A 19,693-nucleotide genomic window follows, 5' to 3' on the forward strand; every position below is an offset into this window, starting at 1 on the left:
CCTGGAACTCCAGGCTGGCCTCATACTCTCAGATCCACCTGACTCTGCCTCCTGAGTGCTGGGATTAAAGGCATGTGCTACCACACCTTAAAAGGTGTGCCTTAAAGTTTCTTAAAAAAAAAAAACCAAAAAAAAACAAACAAAAAAAAACAAAAAAAAATAAGCAAACAAAACAACCCAACAACAATAAATATGAAATAGGACTGGAGAAGTGTCTCAGCAGTTAGAGCAGGAGCTGATCTGTCAGAGGACCTGAGTTCATTCTGGTACACACACACACACACATACACACACACAGGCACACACACACACATACATATATACACACACACAGGCACACACATACATACACACACAGGCACACACACACATACATATATACACACACACAGGCACACACATACATATACACACACATACAAACACACACATACACACACACACACACACACACACACACACACACACACACACACACACACACACACAAACACACACACACACACACACACACACACAAAAACACACACACACACACACACACACATATATACACACACACAGGTACACACACACACACACACACACACACACACACACACACACACACACGGGCCTGTAACTACATCTCTAGGGGCCTGATGTCCACTTCTGAACTCTGGGAGCACTGCATACAGTGCTCAGACATACATACAGGCAAATAAATAAATAAAACCTATCTTTTACTATCTATTTATCTATTTATTCTACCTATCTATTTATCTACCCACCTAACTATCTTCTATCATCTAATTTTGAGACAGGGTCATTCTGTTATGCAGCCTTGGCTATACTGGTACTCACTCTATAGACCAGGCTGGCCTGGAACTCACAGAGATCTGCCTGCCTGTGACTTTTGAGTGTTGGGATTAAAGATAGGTGCCACCACACTTGACTTTAAATAATTTTTTAAAAGACATTTTAGAGAATTTTTTAAAATTCTATATAATCTTCAATAACTGGTCAGATATGGAATTTTACAGACTGATTTGTAAAATCAAAATAATTTTCGCATTTCAAACCTTAAGAAGTCCAAGGTTGTGTGTGACCACCATCTGACTTTAAAGATGCCCAATGGAACAAAATTCCTGACAATTCACAATCACTTACAAGTGCTCTCTGGTCTACTTATATTTCAACTTATATTTCTACTTATATTTCAAATTGTAACTACATTTCCTTCTGAGTTAGAATTACAGTAATTCTCATTACGACAGCTTTTAATTACAGGTAAGAAAGCCCTTAGGAGGTATGGGTGGGCGAGCAAGACAAAAACTAGACTGCTTTTGCTTCTTCTGACTGTTGGAGGTGAACGGCAACGTTCTTGCTCCATCTATAATCCGGTCCCCGTGCCGGTGATGGTTACCTGACACTCCACCATTGCAAGTTTACAGCAGAGCGCTGATGTTATGTCTGTGGCTTGCCCGAACTGCTTTTTGAAAACTCTCGGATGCTCGCAGATGAAAATGATCTCTCCATCACTTTTTACATTGTGCATAAACGAAAACATAAACACTTTACAGATTTACTTCTGAACATTCTAAACTCCAAGAATCTCTGGAGATGGGAACCCACACGCATTAAGCCATTTGGAGATTTAATATAAATCGGCACTGCTTTGTAGTAGCTTTGGCAGAGAGGAAGTGCTCCAACACAGAGACCATACAGTTGGGAATCTTAAGTTAGGGCTCCAGCATTCCTTCTGCAAGAGGACAAAAGGGAGACTTCCCGTCCTTACCACTGGTTTCGGCATGTGGGACCAATATGGGCAATGCAAAGTTTAAACAGATGCAGTGCAGGGGAGAGGAGGCAGGCAGTGCCTTATTTTACATATTTCTTCACAAACAGATTGAATTGGAATCTCTCTCCTTAGAGCTTTGCGGAGGAAACTTCCCGCTGAAGTTACTGCGAGCCTGAATGGTCCATTTCACCAATATTTGCTTATGGAAATAAGGGGGAGTGGCAGGGGAGCCGCGGAGCGGAATGGAGGCGGGGCTTGCGGCTCCGGAGCTCTGGCCGCAGCCCCGCGCACCAGTAACCTTGTCTGATGTGATCATTAACCTTTTCAGGAAAAAGCAGCTGGCAGCCCTCTGAGGTCTGGCCATAGGATGTGGGGTGAGCCGGACAGATACTGCCCAGGCGCTTTACAGACAATTTCTTTACTTGGAGAGCTATTGTTCACTTGCGTGTAAAAAGAAAAACAGCAAAAAAGGAAAAGAAGAAAAGAAAAAACAAAAGGAAAGAAAAAAGAAAAGAAAAAAGATGAGATTCCAGTCCTTTTTTTGGGTATTTTTTATCTTTGCGATGAGTCTCCTTTTTATCACGGAAGAGAAATCAGGTAGGTCTCTGAAATAATTGCTTAGGGTAACTTGTTTGCCTGTTTGTGCTTCTGTGTTTCTAAGTGTGACTGTTTAACCTGAGGACGATTTAGGTATACTTAAAGTTACTGAGGGAAATATATAGGATTTCTGAAGTACATTAGCTATCTCATTGTGGGATACTATTTGGGCATTTTCTTCTAAGTGGCTACATTTTGAAATATTGTTATATATTTTACAATTATTTTTCTAAGAAAATAATTTTCAAAACTATTGTCCATTCATACAAGTAAATAGACCTGAGAATGTGGGTCTACTAAGAAACCTAGATTTTTAGGTACAATGCAAAATCTAAATAGGTTTATCAAGAGAGCATGCATGTTGCTGATTGGAGGAGGGCATTGTAAATTGAGGTAGCCAAAATCATGATGTAAGAATGTGAAATGATAAAACTGGTCCACTGGTTGCCTGCAATCTCTGGTTATTTAACTACACAGGACAAGGTTTTATTTGTTTGTTTATTATTGTTTGTTTTTTATCATTATGACATTTAAGGCAAAGACATAAAATGTATGTATGGTCAAATTTTTAAAAAAAAAATTTTTTTAAAGGACTGTGTCTGCTCTAAGTTTTTTGACAGATAAAGCTGCAGAATCCAGTGTCAACCAAAAGATGACAACAGTCACATCCAAGGGTGTCAGTAGGGACCAGATAAAATGTTCCTTTGGTTAGATGAAGATGGTGTATCTTGGCTGGAAAGTGAACGGCTGCTTTTAATTAGGACTTTGATTGCTCTGAGGTTATTCAAATGGTTCCTTTTACGTATGTAGGAGGAAAAACAGCTACAAGGTAGCCAGTCCTCCTTTGCTGCAATAGCAATGGCTACTCAATCCAAACATCGGATCTCTAGTTGTCTAAAATACAGAATATCCTGGGCAATGTTCTTGTAAAAGAACTGCCATTGATTCCCTAAAGAAGCGAACGGATGTGGTGAATCAAACAAGTCCAGGAGGCTGTCACCGCCGAGGTCTAATGCCGACACGGGTGTTAGGGATGTACCTGTGTGTGTTAGGGATGTACCTGTGTGTCTGTATCCCCGTGATTTGTTTACAGTTTAATCCCAGATGCAAGAATAACAAACAACCTCAGAAACTTTTGCTGTGCAGATGGTGCCACGCTCTGCAGATACAGTGATAGTCCTCCTCCCTCTTCCTCCCTCCTCCCCCCTCCTCCCCCTCCCCTCCTTCTCCTCCTCCACCCCCCCTTCTTCTTCTTCCCTAATTGACCTTATTTCTCTTTTCTTCAGTTAATTTTCCCAGAAGAAGAAAACTATACAGACACAACTGCTTTCGCCGGAGATGCATTTCACTTCATTCTCGAGTGCCCTTCCCATAAGGTATTTTTGGATAGACCCCACCCCCACCCCCACCCCCACCCCCACTCCCACCCCCAACCCTGTGCCCCAGCGCCCCGCCCCGTGCTCTCACATAGGTAGTCCTAGTTTGTGACAGAATCATGACTTACAGTAATGTAAAAGTGTAAGAGCTGCACGCATCACATATGGAAGGGTGAAAGGAAGAAAAGGGGCTAGATTGATAGTGGGAGGACGCTGGCGGCTGTCGATCCGAACGACAGCTATATGAAACCAATACACTGTGCATGATTTCAAGAAAACCAAGCTGTGGGGTGGGGTGGAGGATGTAAGCATAAAAGTCTCCCTACACATGGATTTAGAGAACACTGGCTAGAACAAGCACGTATCCTATTTAGAGCAGTGTGGGCTTGAAAGCATTTGGAGATTTTTAACCCGACCTCTTGACAATGACAGGACAACCTTAATTCTTCAAGCTTAATGTACAGAATCAACTTAATAATATCAACAGCTGGACGGCTTTTCAGACTTGTTCACAGCGATAGACTGGATGGTTGCATCTTTCAGAAGAATTTTGCTCACCCCCTCTGTGTCTCACACTAAAAGGCTGGCGATTTCTCCAGCATACCTCCAGCAGTCACAGTACTATATGACTAGCTTTGATTAGTCCCAAGTGCGGCCCATGGTAGTCCAAAAAAAAAGAAAAGAAAGAAAGAAAGGAAGAAAGGAAGGAAGGAAGGAAGGAAGGAAGGAAGGAAGGAAGGACGAAAGAAGAATTAGACATCCACTTGTAATTAACATTAGCTTTTTGGTTCTTTTAAAGTATGTCTTGAGAAAGATAAATAGTATCTAATATCGAGATACCCCCACCACAACCACACACACACACACACACACACACACACACACACACACACACACACACAAGCTGGCTAAGGCACACAGGCATTTGCTAAGTTAGCTTATTCAGTTGGTCTGTGGACTGTAGCTTTTACGAGCCTATTCACTGTGAGTAAAGAATGGTTGCTTCAGACTATTGTTTAATAGGAGCTTTTCAAGCCCAGGGAAAGCCTTAGAGGGGGAAGAGAAAGAGCAAGTCAGTAATGAACATCTATCAGCAGAGGGGACAGAAAGATAAGGCCTTCCTTCCGTGCACACATCTGACGCACACTGCTCTTTACCGTCAGTTATGAAGAGTCCCGTAAGGGAAGCTGGAGAAGTGCAGTCGGAGGCTCCCGAGAGGCTACCGAGTAGTGGTTGAGAAGGGCTTTCACGGGGCTGAATCTGTTAAAGCCTTGTCCTTTGGAGTGTGTGGATCTGCCTCACCTTGTAAGAAGACAGCAGTAAAATGTGTTTGGGGGAAGTGAGGGAGTTGCAGATTCACCCCCACCCCCACCCCAGCATTCCTCCATAAATAACAAAGACATGGGGGTGGGGGGTGTTTCACAGTAGCAAAAGAATTCCCATATATACAAAGAAGATGCCCGGAAAAATACAAACACAGGTCCCGTAGTTAGCCCCGTTTATCTTGGCTTTCTGCACAAATGCCCTACTATAAAAATCAGGGCGGTAAGGAAGCTTGATAAAGCGGTGCCATTTGACTGGTCAAAGTTAAGGGAAAGTTTGACCCAGACGCCAGGTTTACGAACCCAAGGGAAATTTGAATAAAACCAGTGTAGGCCTGCTAATAGCAGGGATCCTTGCTAAAAGAGAGCTGGGGGCTCTGTAGCCTGTTCAGGTTACTGCATCCATTTACCCAGTGTTTACGTTAGCTCTACATCCAGTACACAAACGTCACCTGTCGGAATCCGGTAATTATTATAAGAGCCTATGGAAGATAAACATTAAGATAACTTCCCAAGGCCCTGCTCCGCCAGTACCAATTGTAAGTCCCACCTTGGCTTTGAGGACAATTCTTGAGGGACCTCGGCTGTCACTCTTTCACATTGGAAATGTTGTAACAAAGACGATGAATACTGGGTGACATAAGCCTCCATGGACTCAGGTAGCAGAGATCGAATCGATTCTTCCTCTCGTGTCTCCACATTTTCTACATGCTTTACATGAAATCCCACGTGCTCATCTGACTCAGGACCCAGTAAGAGTGCAACCGGGTTGCTAAGGTAAACAAATTGACCGCAGCCGTGTTGCAGATTATTAACCTCTGGGGGTTGAGACTTTCAGCTCGTCTAACAGAATGCCTATTATCTTTCTTCTGTTCATTTAAAATGCCCGCCTGCGGTGTTCCTGCTGACCCTCAGAGGACGCCGAGCCTTTAAACTGACTCAGTTAAAGGTGCTGCGTGCGGCACATCTCCTTGGTATATCTCGTTTTTCTCACGGAAATACTTCTGCTCTAAGAGAATTCGTCTATGGGAAGGCAAGAGAGGGGGTGCCAGGAAATGTAAGCTTTGAGATGATGTGAGAGGGTAAAGACAGTTGGGGTGCAAGGTTCCAGTGACTTCCTTTTCCAACAAACCTCCGGACTGCAGTGTTTTCACTTAGAAGCATTCACTTCGTAACTACTCGCCCATTACACAGACTCTTCGATGACAAGCACAGCACATCTCCATAGTACAAAATGTATTCTAAGACTGTAACACTAGCAAAGCAAAAGTCCCCCACCCTACCCTGTGGCCCGTTTTTCACTTCTCAGAGATGGTGGCTATGAAAAGATTTTCTTGCTAAAATTGCTTTTTAATGTATCATATCTTAAGTTGCTTTTTTCTCAGCCAGATGTTGTGGCATGTACCTCTAATCCTAGCACTTGTGAGGTAAGGTAGGAGGACCAGGACTAGCCTGGGCTACGTGAGACCCTGCCTATAAATACTAATTCTCATCCGCCTAGCTTAGGTTCCTTGGCACATTCAAGATGTGCTTCTAAGTCAATGTGGTAGCCTACACGTGTACTTCTTGTACTTGGACAAGATCAGGGTAAACCTGGGCTACATGACCCCCCTGCCTCAAAAGAACTAATAATAAGAAGCAAATAAATATAAAATATAAGTAATAAATCATTGCCATCACCTTGTCCATTTACCATGTGCTTCTAAACCAGGTAGGGCAGTCCACATCTATAATCCCTGAGGTGGAGGCAGGGAGATCTGTAGTTCAGGGTCAGCCTAAGCTTCCTGCGAGCCAACCTCAAAAGAAAGTGTGCTTGTTATCTCCCCTTTTCTCCTATTCTTCTCTTCAAGTAATCATGGTATCCTTCCAAGCATGGTGGTGCATCCATTGAGTCCCAAAACCGAGGAAACAGAGGCAGGTAGATTTCTGGGAGGTCCAAACCAGCCTGGTCTTCATAGTGAGATCCTTTCCAGAATAAAAAATAAGGTTTAAAATGGTAGTATCTGACTCTCCTGACCCAGCTGCTGCGCCCCTCCCCCTCGAATCTGTCCCAGTCTTCCTCGTTCCACTCGGCACTGAAATCCAGCTCTGCCTTTGGCGTAGAATTCCTTTCCAAACCGGTGTGTCCACTGTCCACCATGCAGAGTCTCTGCTTGGGTGGGGCCCGTCCTCTCCCGTTGGTGTTCTCCGAGAAGAATGCTTCTACCTCCTTTAGCACCTGTGTGCTACACCTTCTGACACTTCTAGTTCGTGTGTGTGTGTGAGTGTGTATGTGTGTGGGTGTGTGACTGTGTTGTGTGTGTGAATGTGTGTGTGTATGTGTGTGTGTGTAGGTGTATATGAGGTGTGTTTGTGAGTGTGTGTGTGTATATGAGTGTGAGGAGTGTGTGTGTGTGTGTGTGTGTGTGTGTGTGTGTGTGTGTGTGTGTGGTGTGTGTGGGGGCAGGGTTTGGAGTGGGTTTCTGTGTTTGTGTGTGCTTGCACATGTGGAGAAAAAAAGTTGGTGTTTGGTATTTTCATCAATTGCTCTCTGAGGCAGTCTTCTGGTGTGTGTGTGTTGGGTGTGTGTGTGTTGGTGTGTGGGTGTGTGTGTGTGTGTGTGTGTGTTATGTGTGTGTGTTTGTGTGTGTATGTGTGTGTATGTGTGTGTGGTGTGTGTGTGTATGTGTGTGTGTGTTTGTGTGAGTGTGTGTGTGTGACTGTATGTGGATGGTGTGGATGGAAACCAGGGCCGTAGCATGCTAGGCAAATGTGCTATATGCCGGGTTCATTTCTTTTCCCTCCCACCATCTCTCTAGGAGCCAAGACTTTGTGCTTGCTAAGTGTTGGGTCACCAGGTTAAATCTCCCAAGTCCTGTTTTGTTGTTGGCTTTGTTTGGGTTCTGTTGTTGTTTTGTTGTGTTTTTGGATTCACTGAGGTCTCAGATGGAGACTAGAAAGATGGCTCTGAGGTTGAGAGCATGTGTACCATCGGATCTCCTGGAACTGGGCTAACAGCGTTTGTGAGCCACCATGTGGCTGCTGGGAATTGAACTCAGGACCTCCGGAAGATCAGCCAATGCTCTTAATCATTGAGCCATCTCTATAGCCACTAGTTTTTATTTTTAGTTATGGCTAGGGATGTGTGTGTGTGTGTGTGTGTGTGTGTGTGTGTGTGTGTGCATGACTGTGTGTGTTTGCATCTGTATTTGTGAGTATATTTATGTGTGAATTTGTGTGAGTGTGTGAGTGTGTGTATGTGTGTAAAACAGAGTTTGTGCATGAGCTGGAACTGAACCTGAAGGCCAGGTTGTGAGCCTCCTGCTGTAGGTGCTGGGAGCCAAACCGAATCCCTCCTGGACAGCAGCCATGTTCTTGTGACCGAGTCATTTTCTCCTGCGATGGTTTATTATTAGTGGTTTGCCTGCATGTATGTCTGTGTAAGGATATCCAACTCCCTTGAACTGGGTTCTAAACAATTGCGAGCTGCCACGTAGGTGCTGGAATTAAACCTTGGTCCTCCATAAGAGCAAATAATGTTCTTAACCTCTGGACCATCTCTCTAGCCTATTATTACTACTACTACTACTACTACTATTACTATTATTATTTAAACAAATGTTTCAAAAAAAAAACCAAAACAAAAATAACAGCAGCAGACATTTCAAGTGGTTCAGGCTGGCATTGAACTCCAAATCCTCCTCCTTTCAAGTACAGAGAATACAGACATCACCACCACCACCCTCTCATAGAGTTTTCTTGTTAAACTTTTAAAGCCATTTGTCACACTCCACTTTGTTTCTTTAGATTTTTATTGGTATTAGGTTAGAAGCCACCCTGAAGACAAGATTTGTCCCTTTAATTGTGGGATGCAAACCTTAATATAAATGATCTGAAGAGCTTGCATAGGGGTTCCCGTGTGCACTGTAAAACCCGTAGCATATCCATGCAACTAGAATGGAATCAAACGTAGAAAAGCTTTGTTGTTGTTGTTGTTGCTGTTGTTTGAGACAGGTCTCAAAATCCAGCCCTGGATAGCCTGGCACTCACTATGTAGACCAGGCTGGCCTTCAGCTCACAAAACGACACTGGCCTCTGCCTCTTGAGCGCTGGGATTGTGAGCATGTAGCATAAGCAGCTGGAAATGACTAATTTTCAGTCAATCCAGTGCTCCTGCCCAGAGACAATCCTTAACAAGTCTAATAGATAGTTAAAGAAAACTTTTTAGCGGAAAATCCAATTTATATAGAAATAGATGGATAATTGCAATACATGTTTATAATAAACCTGTCACTGGTTTATGCACATGACATATGCATCCAAAAAAATCTGCCTGCCATTAAGGTGAATAATGAACTCTTTATAAGTCAGGCTACACCCCTCCCCCCTGCTTACTCCTCCCATCTTGCGTAGACTCAATTTGCCTTAAGCTCACAGTGCTGTGGGATTACAGACTTGAGCTTCTTTTGGTTTATTGCTTTGAGGAGTGTGTGTGTGTGTGTGTGTGTGTGTGTGTGTCTGTGTGTGTCTGTGTGTGGGGGTGGGGGGTCTATGTGTATGTCTGTCTGTCTGTGTGTGTGTGGGGGTCTGTGTGTGTGTCTGTCTGTGTGTTGGGTGCAGAGGGTGCTGCTGTATCTTCCTGCTGGTCTTGTAGTCACAGGACACATATTCACCACATAGCCTTGTACTTCTGACTCTCTGGTCTCTATCCTTCAGGTGCAGTGGTTACTACATCTTTCTCTATGCTTTTTTTCTCTGTTGCCTGGCTGACCTTGAAATCCTGGGTGTGAGTGGCACTCCTGCCTCAGCCTGGGGTTGTGGGTTCATGTTCCTGCCAAAGCATGGCTATGCGCCTTGTGCCCAGCTCCTAAGTGTCTTAGTCATTTTTTTTTAATTAGTCAACGATTACAACCAGGCGAACTGTGTTAGAACCGGGCACAAATGCGTGGAATGTTACTGCGGCCAGAGAATTCCACAGTCGGTTGGAAACTTTCATCTCAGGTCTGTTGTGTTTGGCAAGCTATTGCGGTTCTCTGGTGAAACTGCCTCTTGGCCCCCCACAGAAACTATTCCTTACCTTCTCTATCCCTTCAAATTCCCAAGTCTTACCTTCTATAAAGATCTAGTCTAATATCTTACATCACTGGGGGAAAAAGTTATCAGGTGATCCTAATCTACCCAATTCCCCTATGCCCTGTTCATCCTTACTCTCTTTTTGCTGCTATGAAAGGAATGGCCTTTCCTCCATCGGGGCCACGGTACCTGAGCCTCTCACTTTGTCCTCCTCCTTTTTCTCTTTCTTTGGGCTGGATGTAAGCACGAGGGTTTAAATGCTAACGAGCCTGCATCCTAAAACAAGCATAGCTGCAGGTCTGTGTGCCTCTCGCTTGTGTGCATCTCGGCATCTCATGACTGGTCAGCAGTTATGACTTGAATTTAAACCCTAAGACCCATAGGGTGGAAGGAGAGCACAGATTCCTTTGAGTTGTCCTCTGGCCTCTGCTCTGGGGAGCGTCCTCACCTTTGGTTTTTGCTTTCTCCTTTGTTGAAAGAAACTTTGTTTGCTAAATTATCACTTGTAGGGGATAGGGAGATGGCTCTCAGGCTCAGGGCCACCTGTAACTTCACTCCTATGGGAGTTAATGTCCCCTTCTGCCCCCTGCAGGCAAAGCCCCCCCACACACTGAAGGTAATAAAGTTTAAGCATAGGTAAACTGATGTACTGTACGGCAGCTCTTACTATACCGTGTTTGTCTCTTCCTTGCCTCCCAAACAGAAAGTCACTGATCTCCTTGGTTACCAGAAGAAGGGTGAAAGCAGACATACCCAGTCACCTGGAAAAAGTCCTCAGGATGGCAACAGTGCGGCAGCTTGGGAGTTACTATGCGACAGAAGCTGTTAAAGTACCTTGGATGGCTTTTCAGATCCAGAGACTGCTCTTCCTGGATTTTCTTCGATAAGAAAGTAATAGACGTGGAAGACAGGCTAGACTAAAGCACACTCACCTGCCTGAATAACAATCTCTCATCCATTTCTGCACATTATTTGCATATAACATATGCATGATCCACAGTGGTGGGTTTCATGAAGGCATTTACATACAAGTACATCGTGTCCTGTGACTATCTTTGCACACATGTACATCACATTACACTATTTACACACACGTATGTCATGTGCACTATTTACACACATTTACTTTCCCCTTTCTCTCCCTTCACCCTCCTGCTGGTCCCTTTCATTCGCCTGGACAGTTGTGCTTCTATTTTAACGGCATGTACACATGAATGATTTTATTGCACATCATTATTCTGACATGTATTAAAAAGAAAACTACTTTAATATTATATTTATGAGCTCATTTATTGTGTGTGGATGGGTGCTTCTGTGTCATGATATTGTGTGCAGCTCAGAGGACAACTTCCAAAAGCCAGTTTCCTTCTACCATGTGGAGCCTATGAATCAAAGCAACATTGTCAGGCTTGGCAGCAACAACTACCTTCTGAGAAATCTCACCAGCTCAGGAAGGACTGAGGAGCTCGGTAGAGCACTTACCTAGTGTGCCCAAAGCCTGTTTACCAGAACTGAATAAAATGAATAATGATGGCAAGACACCTACCATGCCAACATTGATATGTGTGTGGTCCACATTTGCCTCCAGATTCAGAAGGAACAGGCAGGAGAATCAAAAGGGTCAAGGTTATCTCTGGCCTATATAGTTTGGGGGACATCCTGTGCTATAGGAAACCCTGTCTTAAGTAACTGGAAGTTAGGCTGAATGTGGTAGCACCTTCCTCAGCTGTGGAGGCTGAGGCTGGCAGACCCGAGTTCAAGGTCAGGTTAGTCTACACAGGGAGTTCTAGACCAGCCTGGGCTGGTAGGAAGACTTACCTCAAGGAAGAAAAGAAAATATCAAAATTTAATTTAATTTATATTCCTACAGTTATCAATTTTATATGTTTGGATTTTTTTATGTGAAATCTAAAATCAGTTGCAGCCTAGACATGGCGGTGCAGACCTAAAATCCTAGTTCTCAGGGGCTGGAGATAGGAGAATCAGGAACTATCAACCTTTAAAAAGAAGGAGGAAGGAAAAGATCACTTGCATTGCTACCATTTTATATTGTTTTAATTAAGGCCTTCTGAATGTATGCTTTTATGAGCAATACCCATTTAAGGCTGTAGAAGTAAAGTAACAATTGTAGGTACCCCTGGGCCTGTAAGCCAGCTTCAATTTAATGCTGTCCTTTATAAAGACGTGCCTTGATCTTGGTGTCTCTCATAGCAACCCTAACTAAGACACTGAGGCAGGAGGATTGATGTGAGTTTGAGATTAGCTTGGGCAACACAGTTCTAGGCCTGCCTGTCAGGGTTTCAGATAAAAAAAACTTACCTCAAAAGCAAACTAACAAACAAACAAATGAATAGAACCAAGCACCCACCACCACCACAGAACAACAACAAAAGCCCAAAACAAAACAGACAAACAGACAAACAAAACTCTGTCTCTTAGGATGGAAGAAGATAAACAAATGTTTAGAACACGCCCTCTCTTGTTTATGGTATCTTTAGATCCAAGATGGAGATGCAGGTAGTTACGAGCCTCTTATCGTGGGTGCTAGAAGCCAAGTTCCAGTCCTCTGCAAGGGCAGTAGAAATGCACAGAAACCAAAATAGAAACGGTTGTAGTTCCTCACATTTGCTCAAGTCCTTAATGAGTTTTGAAAAACCGACAAATAAAATCCTCTAAACTTATAAGTTGAAAGAGAAGCAAGATATATTTCCCTTGTAAGATATTCAGATGTGAGGCTGAGAGATGGCTCAGCAGTTAAGAGCTCTGGTCGCTCTTCCAGAGGTCCTGAGTTCTATTCCAGCAGCCACATGGTGGCTCACAGCCATCTGTAATGGGATCTGATGCCCTCTTCTGGCCTGCGGATGATCAGGAAGACAGAACACACATACACTAACTAAACTAACTCCTTGTGAAGGAGCCGGGAGAGCGCAGCCCAAGACAGCTGAACAACAGGTACAGGGCAGCCGAGGTAGAATGCAGGATGTAGCAAGTGATAACTCAGAATTATCGGCGGGAGGTGGATCAACCGCGTGGAGGTTAGGAAGTGGCCCAGTTGTTGCACTGTATAAAGCATATCAAGATATCAAGATATAAAGGCTGTGTGTGTGTGTGTGTGTGTGTGTGTGTGTGTGTGTGTGTCCTTCAGTCAGGAACGTAAAGCATTGTTGCATACAACAAGTCTGCCATGCGTCCTTGCAAGGAGACGGATCCGCTACAGCCAGGTGGAACATCAGAGAACGGAGCAAGGTTACAGAGCATCGATGAGTAACAGGCATGAAAGATAGTTCTCGCCTGAGAGGCTAATTCATACAGTGATAAAGTTTGCAGGCTCGGTGGAAGAGGAAGCGGTGAAAGATTGCCCCAAACTCTCTATTCTGGTGAGGAAGCAACTGTCAGTTACCAAAAGCGATTGGTCCAGGGGGCTGTGGATTTCCCTCCTTCAGTAGAAGGCTTGTGTAGCACGTACAACGGCCAGGGTTGGACCCCCAGTACCATGTAAACACTGCTAGATGGTCCATGCCTATAATCTCAACATTGTGGGGTAGAGCTAGGAGGCACAGAGACAAAACCAGCCTGGGCTACATGAGATCTTTCCTCAGACAAAGCCTAAGGACAGTTGAACCAGGAGAATACATTAATGCTTAAAATTCAACTCTTAAGTTAGTGATATAGACCGGACTCGTCCTGTTGCAATTCCTGAAAAGCATGATCAGCTTTTCTAGATGCATTGCCACTCAAACAGGACTTTATCTGAAGTAATTTGTTAACCTAGAAAAAAATCACACATATTTATTTTTGTGTGCATGTGCACGTTTGTGGGCGCTCACGAGCCACAGCACGCACACGGAGGTCCGTAAGTCTCGGGTTTTTCTCTTCGGGATAGAGAAATTGCTTCAGTCCGGTTGATAATTTGAGTGTTAGCCAGGCGAAGTGCTGGAGGCTGCAATCGTGGTTCTTGGAAAGTTAAGGCAAGAGGACGAACGCTAGGGGTTAGAAAGATGGCTCAGTGGTTAAGACCACCTGAAGTCCCATTCTCCAGCATCTACACAGTGGTTAACTCCGGTTTTGAGGAATCTGATGCCCTCTTGTGGTCGCAGTGAGTACTGCATGACGCATCCTGCATAGACATAAACAGGTAGGCAAAACACCCACATGCATAAAACTAACTAAATCTTGAAAATAAAAAAAAAAAAATAAAAAATAAGAGAAAAAGTTTGAGATTAGCCTAGGCTGCAAAATGAGAGTCTACACACACACACACACACACACACACACACACACACACACACACCACACACCCCAAATGGATAGGTACTGGGCTTGGCATGGTGACACATGCCTTTAATCCGGGTTCTCAGGAGGCACACTCAAGATCTCTGCTCGCTTGAGGACAGCTCTTCTATAGAGCAAGTTCCAGGATAGCTGGGCTGTACAGTGGTATCCTGTCTCAACAAAACAAAATCAACAAAACAGTGTAAGTGGTGTGACTGGTACAGCACTTGCTACCAAGTCCCCGGGAAACACGGTGGACCTGAACACTTGCACACTTACACACACACATGAGGAACTAGGACTTTATCAATACCATATCATCACTTCTCCAGTTCACACCACTTTCTGTCTAACTGCTAGCTTTTATATTATTAATTTTACTGTTTGCTTTGTTTTGTTTTGGGTTGAGGTTTTTTGTTTAGTTTTTTAGGGTTTTTTTTGTTGTTGTTATTGTTTTGTTTTTTGGTTTTGTTTTGAGACAGGTATGTTCTATGAGTCCTGGCAGTCCAGGATCTCACTATGTAGATCAGGCTGCCCTTAAACTCATTGAGATCTACCCGTATCTGCCTCCCTTCTTGGATCTTTTAAGGGCATCAAAAGATTTCTTTCAGTTCTTTCTAGATGTCCTTTCAAGATTCAGATACTTCCAGACATGGTGGTATTGCTTTTAATCGCAGCACTCAGGAGGTGGAAGCAGACCGACCTCTGAGTCCAGGGCTAGTCTGATCTATAGCTCAATTTCCGGGACACCCAAGGCTACACAGTAAGACCTTGTTTAAATAATAATAAAAATACCAGGTTTAATTTTTCAGCATTAATGATTTTTATATGTGTGAGTGTTTCACCTGTATGTCTGTCTGCACCATTCTGTCTTTCTGGCACTCTTGGAAGGAAGAGAAGGGCATCACATCCCCCAGAATTGGAGTTACGGTTAGTGTGAGCTACTGTGTGGGTGATGGGGACCCAATGTGGATCCTCTATAAGAGCAGCAAATGCTCAAGCCATTTCTCCAACTCCAGACATTACATCACATTTAAATTACTTCACTGTCTTTCCCTTCCATTTGATGATGATGATGATGACGACGACGATGACGACGAAGCCCTACAGAGCCTCAGGCATTGACTTGGCCATCTCAGCATCTTGATTTCCCTATGTAGGGTATGTCCCTATTTCCTGATAGTGTTCCCGAAGGACCTCTTTCAGCCCTTTGGGAACCAAATTACTCGAAGCCAAGATTTTCACAGGCTCTGCTCAGCCACAAAAACTTTTTACCCTCAAATGTCTCCAACCATCTCATAACCAACCTTCTACCCTGGTGAATTTGAACTTTAGAATGGATCAAAACTCCACAGAAGGGTAGACTGCCCCACTTGCTGGCCCATTAAGAGGGAAACTGTGAGGTGCTGGTTCCAGTTCTGTTGTTACCTTGCCTTGTCCTCCAGGCCCTGTGAAGTAGTTTGCTGCAGAGCTCTCCTCTCCAGAGACAAAGGGTTTTGCTTTTTTTTCTTTTTTTTCTTTTACAGGCTGGATGTGTTGTTTTGTTCTTTTATATCTAGCTATGTCATAAGGTAATAGATTCGCTCCAGCGGGTCATGGTCTTTTCTTAGTTCTCACAATAGGATGTGTCTCTGGGCCGGGAAGGTGCAGTTGAGTACAATCATCTTCTCTTTAGCTTCCTTTCTTTCCCCTGCCCTTCAGGGAAACTTCACCTGTTTTAGGAAGCTGTGTCAGCTAGATACTCGACTCTAAGGTGTTGGCAAGAATCCTGCCCTTAATTTTAGCTAGTTTAGATCCTTCCGGTTTGCCATGGTGACATCATTTCCTTTGAACCACCTCATCTATGTTGTCAAAGGAACAAGTCCATGTTCTCTGAAAGGCCCACAGAACAGATTCAGTATCCCTTTATCCTTGTCTTTTTTTATGAATTAATGAAAATGGCCATTCTAGACCAAAGTAAGTTTCTAAATCAGCCTGTAGCCCTAATATGGTCCTCTAGCTGCCCTCAAAAACAAACCTACTGTAGCAAGACTCGGAGAAGGAAGGAATTAAATGATTGTTTCGTTGGATTGGCCATTTTTAGGGAAGCCACCCGCTGCTCATCAGGCACAATGCAAGCAGAGAGAGGTATTGAGCATGCGCAGTCCCAATCCTCCCCAACTTCCCAAGGAACCGCCCACCATCGTATAGGCAGGACCAGACCACAAGCAGGAATGGCCCACGTATGCACAGATACAGTGTCTGGTGTAAGCTGCAGAACCCGCTATTTCTACTGCTTGTCTGACAGAATTTATGATTGGGCTGAGATTAACTGTTTTTCACTAAAATGTTGTATAAGTAGTTGTGGGCTGAATGTGAGTGCCCCCATAGGCTTGTGTGTTTGTCCCCCAGCTGTGATGCTATGGGGGAAGGTGGAGTTCCGATAGAAGATACTCAGGGGCAGGGCTTGAGGATTTCTACTCCAACCCATTTTATGCTCGTAGCCACTCCAGTTTCTTCTGTTTGTGGGAGAACGGAGGGTACGTGAAGATCAGAGGACAACCTGTGGAAGTTGTTTCTTGCCTCAGAAGTCTCTCTGACTTCCTGGCTGCCTTGAAATTCATTATGTAGACCAGGCTGACCTCTGATCCTGAGATCAAATTGCTTCTGCGACCTGCTTTCCAACTCGGTGCTTGGATTATAGATGTACACCACACCTGGCTGCTTTCTGCCATTTCTGTTTTGGTTTGGTTGGTTGGTTGGTTGGTTGGTTGGTTGGTTGGTTGGTTGGTTGGTTTGTTTGTTGGTTGGTTGAGACAGGGTTTCTCTATGGAGGCTCAGCTGTCCTGAACTACCTTTGCAGACCAGGATGACCTCCAAGTCAGAGATCTGCCTGCCTCTGCCTCCCAAGTACTGGGATTAAAGGTGGCTGCCACATCCCAGCTCTGCCTTCCACCTTAAAAACCTTGTATTTATTAATTCATGTGTCTATATGTGGGTGTATGCATGCTATGGCCCAGGCGTGGAGATCAGAGGACACCCTGCAGATGTGGGCTCTCTTCTTCCACAACGTGGGTCCCAGGGGTTAAACTCAGGTTGTCAGGTTTGACGATAAGTGCTTTAAGCTGGTAAGCCATTTTTCCAGCCCACCACCTGGGTTGTTTGGGATTCCATTGTTTAGTTTATGTGTGTGAGTGTTTTGCCTATATGTATGTTTGTATGTATGTATGTGTGTGTGTATATATGTATGTATGTATGTATGTATGTATGTATGTATGTATGTATGTATGTGCACCATGTGAATGCCTAGTGCCTGCAGAGGCCAGAAGAAGGAATTAAAGGAGTCAGATCCCCTAGAATGGGATCCTTTTCGTTTGCTTCCATTTGAGTGCTGGGATTGAGCCCTCTCTCTGCAAAAGCCCTCTCTCTTAACCACTGAGCCGTCTCTCCAGTCTGTGCCCCCACCACCACACACATCCCCCCTTGCTTTTTGAGTCAGGGTCTCTTGTTTCTTCTGTTGCACAGTGAACTACAGGCTTGCCGACTCACAAGCTCTAACCACCTGCTTCCACTCCCCATCTCCCTGGGAGGTGGGACCCCAGGCACTGCATCTGACAGTTGTGTGCCTGCTGGGGATAGAACTCAGGTGGTCTGGCTTGCGGTGCAAGTACTTTTACACATTGAGACACAGACCCACTCTGATCGGCATTTTTAGTTTCAATAATTATTTTTTTGTAAATAAAATGTTTAAACTTTTTAGCGCACATGGTGTTTTGCCTGCATGTGTGTCTGTGTGAAGGTGTCAGATGTTGGAGTTACAGACTGTTGTGAGCTGCCAAGTGAGTGCTGGGAACAGAACCCAGGTCCTGCCTGCGTGTCTGCATGAGGGTGTCAGATGCCCTGGAGCTGTAGTTAACAGGCTGTTGTGATCTGCTGTATGGGTGTGGGAGTTGAACCTGTGTCCTAGGGAAGAGCAGCCCCTGGTACTCCCAACACTGAACCCTCTCTCCAGCCCTGACTGGTATTTTTGTTTATAGGTTTTTGCTGTTTTTCTTCTTCTAGATAGGGCCTCACTTACTTCAGGTTGTCCTAGGACTCACGATGGAGCCAAAGCTGTCTTGAGTTCAGCGTCATCCTGCCTCTACCTCCCTAGGGATGTCAATGTAGAGTTCCCGATCACAATCATTTTTTTTCCTTATTGTTTTAAATTTTTATTTATTTCATTGCTTTGTAGCAATGAAAAACTGGGTAGACTGACCTGGTGGTTGGTCTAGAAGGCCAAATCCCCAGTCCTCTTGTGTCGGCCTCCCAAATCTGCAGTTACAGGGATGCACACTAAGCCCGGCTTATAGTGCTGGATTTTGTGCTTTGCTTTGTTTGATGCTGTGTTAAATGTATTCATTTTATTTTATGTGCGATAGGTGGTTTGCTTGAATGTATGTATGTGTACCTCAAGTGTGTCTGCTGTCCCCCCAAATTCAGACTATCTGATGGTTGCTCAAAACTGCCTTTCTGGACAGTTCAAGTGGCAGGAAGGGTAGGAGAAACCGCCCTCTAGATTCTTCCAGAACACACTGATGCAGGAGAGACTGACTGTGCCCCACTCCACGGTCCCTAGGTTCTGGAAGAAGTCCTTACAGATAGGACAGTGAGCCTCTGCTTGGAGATCTGCCAGCCCTGCAGCAAGCTCCATTGAGACTTGAACAAAGGGTGTGGGAGAGGACACCCTGCTTCTGGAAGGCCTGATCGCCAAGAAATGGAGTTGTAGATGGTCCTAAGCCAACCTGTGGGTGCTGGGAACTGAACCGTGGTCCTCAGCAAGAAGAGTCAGTGCCCTAACCACTGGGCCACTTCACTGGCTTATGTTGCTGATTTTGCTTTTGCTTTTGCTTTGGCTTTGATTTTGATGTTTGATTTTGAGGGTTTCTTTGTATAGCCTCATTTATCCTAGAACTAGCTCTGTAGACCAGTCTGGCCTCAAACTCACAGAGATCCTCCGGCCTCTGCCTCCCCAGGGCTGGTACTAAAAGGGTGCGTGTACCATCACTTCCCAGTATACATGTTGCTTGTTTTGTTTTATAGCTGATTTATGAGTTAAATCTGTGCAGTAGAAATGCCCTGTATTTCCCTGTATTGAAATTCCTTTAATCTCTAACTTTGCCCAATGATTTTTGCACTCATAGTTTTTATCGACATTTCATTCAGTGCATGTGGAATGTGTGTGCTCTCGAACAAGTATGTGCACATAGGTATCACCATGGAGGCAAGTTGCAAGAGTTGGTTCCTTCCATGATGTGGGTCTCAGGGGCTGAACT

The 19,693-nt window shown here is 44.4% G+C and overlaps 1 protein-coding gene across 1 annotated transcript; it reads left to right on the forward strand.

Annotated features, from left to right (window-relative positions):
- Window positions 1-2,065: 2,065 nt before the first annotated feature.
- Apela (apelin receptor early endogenous ligand) lies at window positions 2,066-11,401 on the forward strand. Its single transcript, XM_032918810.1, has 3 exons — window positions 2,066-2,377; window positions 3,664-3,753; window positions 10,831-11,401. Exons 1-2 carry the CDS (start codon window positions 2,302-2,304, stop codon window positions 3,750-3,752), a joined length of 165 nt encoding a protein of 54 aa, XP_032774701.1. The 5' UTR covers window positions 2,066-2,301; the 3' UTR covers window position 3,753; window positions 10,831-11,401.
- The last annotated feature ends 8,292 nt before the right edge of the window (window positions 11,402-19,693 follow it).

This window comes from Rattus rattus, chromosome 13 (genome assembly GCF_011064425.1).
Source record: "Rattus rattus isolate New Zealand chromosome 13, Rrattus_CSIRO_v1, whole genome shotgun sequence".
Taxonomy (NCBI): domain Eukaryota; kingdom Metazoa; phylum Chordata; class Mammalia; order Rodentia; family Muridae; genus Rattus; species Rattus rattus.